Source organism: Terrapene carolina, unplaced genomic scaffold (genome assembly GCF_002925995.2).
Source record: "Terrapene carolina triunguis isolate 2854851 unplaced genomic scaffold, T_m_triunguis-2.0 Scaffold89, whole genome shotgun sequence".
Classification (NCBI taxonomy): domain Eukaryota; kingdom Metazoa; phylum Chordata; order Testudines; family Emydidae; genus Terrapene; species Terrapene triunguis.
The window spans coordinates 14,054,363-14,059,645 of record NW_020664440.1 but is presented as its reverse complement, the minus strand read 5'-3'; the positions used below and the strand labels follow the sequence as shown (position 1 = coordinate 14,059,645).

At 44.1% G+C, this 5,283-nt stretch overlaps 1 protein-coding gene across 1 annotated transcript; it reads right to left on the bottom strand.

Annotated features, from left to right (window-relative positions):
- Positions 1–510: 510 nt before the first annotated feature.
- Positions 511–4,958, bottom strand: BHLHE40 (basic helix-loop-helix family member e40). The gene is made up of 5 exons (XM_024197016.2): positions 4,842–4,958; positions 4,562–4,631; positions 3,983–4,090; positions 2,808–2,931; positions 511–1,744 (listed from the first exon to the last, which is right to left on the bottom strand). Exons 1-5 carry the CDS (start codon positions 4,919–4,921, stop codon positions 885–887), a joined length of 1,242 nt encoding a protein of 413 aa, XP_024052784.1. The 5' UTR covers positions 4,922–4,958; the 3' UTR covers positions 511–884.
- Positions 4,959–5,283: the final 325 nt, after the last annotated feature.

Below are 5,283 nucleotides of genomic sequence, written 5' to 3'. Positions count from 1 at the left end.
TTGAATTTCACCCTGTTACAAGAGATCTGGATTTGGCTCAGGAGTGAAACAGTCAGTTGCTGGCTATTCCCCCATTAATGGGGCTTTTTAACCATTTTGCTTTCAGATACACTAGACCCAGAGACACCTATACAGTAGCAGTAAAAGAGAGGTCTAGAGTTAGGTGCAACAAGCAAAGGGATCTAAGGGGATATTTTCTCTTCCCCTGCCCCAACTAGCAGCTTGAGTTATAGAAAGGGATGCATGTTAATTTATTAATTAGAAGTACACCATGTAAAGCTTCTAAGCAGCATCTACATTTTATTCATTTTGTTTTTTAAACATTCAGCAGAGGTGTGGAGAGAAACTTGTCTTCACTCTCCCTGAACCACTGACTGTGCGTTACCAACCAGTGATTGCTACTCTGAATCGTTTTAGTGGGACTAACACCAATGCTTCAACTACTGTGCATGCGTGTATCATTTCAAATACTGGCAACTGGGTGGGGTAACAAATCTGGCGGTGGGCTTTGAAAAGCCCTCATAAGAAGTACCATATTTTTATATTCACAGACCCTAACACCTAAATCTGCCTAATGGAATATTTTTCACAGCTTTGAAATATAATCCTCACTGACTAAGTCAGCTGTTGCTCTGTAGATGGGGAGGGTAAAGGGTAAAGCACAAAGAAAACCTTTTTTTTTTTTTTTTTTAAACTCCCCCGAATGGCTAACCTGGGTGCTTCCTTCATCCTTTCCCATGCTATCTGACAAGTCAGAGAAAAGTGGATTTTGCTTCCTACTCTCAATGACCCTTATCCCCACACCTCAGTCCAGCCGGTATATAAAACTGAAAGAGTCTCAAACTTAAAAAAAAGAAAAGAAAAAGAAAACGGTCACACTGTGCTTAGTCTTTGGTTTCCAAGTTCAAAGGAGGAATCTGCTTCAAAGCTTGAAGCAGAGCTGAGGAGTCGATAGGGGAATGGACTGGTAGTGGAGAAGGAAGTCTCTGAGGCATCAGGAGAGATGGAGAGATTTTATCTGGGTTCATTAGCCCTGAAAGTGCTGAAGCAGAGGCTGGGAGACTTGGGTACAAGACAGGCATGGAAGCCGGGTACCAACACTTCTCCAGCATAGGCAGATAGGCAGTTGCGGATGGTGGGATCAAATAAAAAGGCAGGCACAAAGGAGGCTGGTGAGGGTGAGGGCCCAAAAAACTACTTGAAGAGCCAATCAGATCACTGCTAAAATGGCCTTCGTCTTCTGAAGTTTCCATTCTGGTCCTTTTGGCTGGTGGGTCCTCAGTCTCTTGCTTAATAGAGCTTATTCTCTCTTGCATGGTATAGTTGAGTCCCGTATCCTTTGGAAAATACTGTTGATCAGCGTTTGAGTCACTTTTCTCCAGCTCTCCTCCATACCCACTGTCTGTGTCTGTGTCGCTCCCACTCTGCTCTCCACTGGAGTGTGCAAAAGTCCTCTGTATAACAGGCACACAGTTCTTGCCATAACCCTCAGCAGTTTTGGGCAAAGAGCCAGACTTCTCCTTCAAGTCCACCGTTTTCAGGGGCGCATCTCCAGATTTTCGGCTGGCTCCGCCCTGGAGAACCTCAGAGGCCATTCGGTGCAGATGACTGACCAGCTGAGAAGATTTCAGATCCCTGGTGTTCTCATGCTTTCCCAGGTATTGCAGCACTTCCTTGGCACACATCTGGAAACCAGATCGAAACATTTCCTGGCTGGTATCAAGGTTTCTCGATGACAAGTCACCTGAGGGAACATTAACAGAAATAAATTAAAAATTAACAGAGAGCTAAATAGTTTTATTAATATCATTAAGGTGCACTGGGGAGAGGAAGAAATTTTATCTCCATATTAAGTATCTGTTACAAAACAGCTAGACAAGTGAATTCTACTACAATACGGTCACTTTAAACACCCATTTTTACCACCTCCCTCTAACGGTGAGTGTTTAAATATGTTTTTGATCCTATACTCCTTATACGTGGCAACCACATCAGACACTAGAGTTTAGGGAGAAAATTGCAAAAGTCAGCACAGCGAATCAACCCTGGTATCTCCTCAGAAAGACATCAGTTCCAAAGTCATCTTGCAAATCTGGCTCCTCTGCAGCTAATGAAAGTTAGGTACAAGGGGCCCAATTTATCCCTCATTAGCTGCATACACCAAGGGGGATTAGGTCTAAAGTTCGGGAAGTGACATTGGGTTTGGCTGTGTAATTCTACTGCATATCTAGTGGCTGTTAAAGCAGTAGCAGCCTTTCTAGAAAAGCTGGTTTTAGCCTGCCAGACTCAAGTAAGTGTCACAAAGAGAGGGGAAGGAGGAAACAGATGTAAAACACTCTGGGCCCTTAGACAGTCCCGGGCTGCAAAGCGTGCACTAACTGGCTTATGGAGAAACCAAAAAGAGCATGTAAGAGAGATGTTTTCATATATTAAGGGAGAAAAAAGTCAGGACCTGATCCAAACCCCATTGAAGTCAATGGAAAGACTCCCATTGGCTTTGGATCAGGCCCTCACAGCAAAACTGTACTATAAAATAAAATAACTAGAATCAGGTTGAATTTAAAACTATATTAAATTAACAGCTAGTTATAAATTAACTAAATAGAGGAATGAAAGGCATCTTTTTCATAAATCCACATGCACATAAAGCAGGGTGTGCATGCTAAATAAAAATTAAAAAAGACAAACTTACCCTCCCACCTCCCAAACTAAGTGCCATCAGTAGCCAGTATTTCAAAGATATTGAAAGTAAGATCATGAGACATTCTAGGGTTCTCACATGATACAAACATGACTTGAATACTCACCAGCTTGTAAACCATTCTGTAAAGCAATTATTTTCTGTTGCTGCTGCTCAATGAGATTAGTTAGTGCTTTCACATGCTTCAAGGTAAGTTCAAGAACCACTGCCTTCTCCAAGTGACCTAAAGTCTGGAAACAAATGGGCAGGTTAGTACTTATCCTAGAGCTGGCCATGCTTCAAGGAATCTTAAAAGTTTTCTAATTCATTGTGAAATGAAAAAAGAAAAACAGTTGCAATTTGGGGAACAGGGTTAAAAATGGTGTCTTTATTCAATGAAATCGCTCTGATTGATTTTGAGCAAAAATCTTAACATTTGGAGTCTGATCCACATATTACGTAAACTAAAAATTTTTTTAAAGGGAAGGTTGCAGAGAAGGATACAGTTACATCCTATGGGTATTTTAGGACCAACTGCATAGCTCTCAGCCAAGTATTTTATTTTATCTGTTCTGCTGCCCCTGCTGGCATTGCGACCTTAACACAGGGGAATCCAGTCAAAGGGTTTCTTTTGAACGGTGACAGAAGAGGGGAGTCCTGCAGGATGTCAGCCAAAGTGGCTTTCTCCAAAAACTTCTGCAGGGATTTTTTTCTTTTAATTTTAATCAAGCACCTAAGCCTTTATTCTTTTTAAAACAAGGCACCTCACACACACTAGAGAAGCAAAAGTTGCGGTCCTTAACATCTCTCGCAAAACAAGAACGCAGAGAATCCTTTCAAATACCCAAAACAGGTAGCATGGAAACAAACTCTAAAAGGACTTGACTTTCAGTTAAGTTAGGGATCAACTTATAAATGGAATCCAGTAAAACTTCAGAAAGAGCAACATGGAACTTTTTCAGTGGCTCAAATGGAAAAACCCAAATCCCTCACCTTCAAATCAAGCCCACAATAATCACTTTTACATGAGGTTTCATTTTAACATTGCAGCAGTTCAATTCATATCACCCTATCACCACCAAAGATATACACTGTTTAAAAATTTACAGTATCTGGAAGGAAATCCATTAGTAATAGACTGATCGAAGTGGCAAACCTGCCCAAATCGCAGCCTTTTCCACTTTGATCTGCAGTGCTCAGAGGAAACCTTTAGATGGCGCATCTACCTGCACAGAAATCCATTAACCAACACACATCCCCAAAACGAAAAGGAGTTTGGATATTAGCCAGATTTTCACTTACTGTAAGTTTGAGATGTTCTGGTAAGAGATCTTTCAGTTGGGCAATGCACTCATTAATCCTATCACGTCTCTTCTTCTCTATCAGTCTGTGGGGCAATTTATAGGTCTCCTGGAAGCCAAAGGAAAGGAGAAAATCAGACAAGACACAAGATGACTTCTAGCACCATGGATAGACACATAGGTAAAAGGTGATCTAGAAATAAAACTAGATCTCAAGCTTTTGGGTACCTAAAAAGTATTATGTGTAGCAGCTACTAACTGACTGATTTTCTGTCATAAGAATTATTAAATTAATGCAAAAATATAGTCCCCTCCTACCTTCTGAGCCTCAAATTCGGGGACAAGAGGTACAAGTGCAACAGTCTCAGAGCAAAAAAACCCCAACCACTTTGATTCAAACTGTCTGATGTTAAAACAACCCCTCCTAAACCCCACAGCAAATTTTATAACGGTTAAATCTTAGCTGAGCTTTATGCAAAAGCAGATTTAAAACAAATCAGAACAGACACAAATGCATACCCCTTTTTAAATGGACAGGTGTTAACTAAGAATGCAAAGGTTCCGCAATTCCTCCATTTACCTTATTGTCTTCACTTTTTTTTAACCCTCTCCTGGGCTTGTACACTTGATACATGTGAGAAAAGGCCAGCCTGCACAAATGACACAAAAAGGCGATGGGGTTATTATTATTTCCTGCACACTGAGAGACACAAATGCGTCTGACAACGATCCCCACAGGCACAGGGTGAAGGATCTGAAGCTCCAGTCAAAGCCAGCGGCCACATTGCGCCCGTGGGTTTGCTGGGGAGGGCACTGGGCGCGCTGGCCCCAAGAAACGCACCACTGAGGCGGCATCTTACCCTGGCATCTCGCTGCTCTCCAGCGCAGGCAGCTTGCCCAGGCAGGCGGGAGGCGGCTGGGCGCTGGGGATCATTTCCATGTCAGCTTGGGAGGCTTTGTGGGGGGGCGGGGGGGGCTCTGCTGAAACTTAGTCTCGCCGAAAGCAGCGAGATCAGTCAGCGCCGGGGGCGCGGCGAGCTCCTCGGAGAACCCCGCGGCTCTGGGCACCGCTGGCGTCGGGACCGGCTCCGGGGCTGCAGACGGACGGCTCAGGGCGCGCTGCTCATCTCCGCGCGGCCGGGGCAGGGCGCGAGCTGAGGAGTCGCTGGCAGGCGGCAGGCTGGGTTAAATGGGAGCGAGTGGGTGGCGGGCGCTACGTGTTCTACCCTGTGACTCCCGGCACGTCTGGCGGTGCCGGGGCGGGAGAGCCCTGCCTTCCCCCATCACATGAGCCTCACGTGT

Excerpts from the sequence above, each read along its gene's own strand:
- BHLHE40 (XM_024197016.2), bottom strand. The coding sequence starts at position 4,921 with ATGGAAATGATCCCCAGCGCCCAGCCGCCTCCCGCCTGCCTGGGCAAG. Across the intron at positions 4,091-4,561 it reads AAAAAAGTGAAGACAATAAG|GAGACCTATAAATTGCCCCA; the intron begins GTAAATGGAGGA and ends TTTGGCTTCCAG. Across the intron at positions 1,745-2,807 it reads ACAGAATGGTTTACAAGCTG|GTGACTTGTCATCGAGAAAC; the intron begins GTGAGTATTCAA and ends ATGTTCCCTCAG.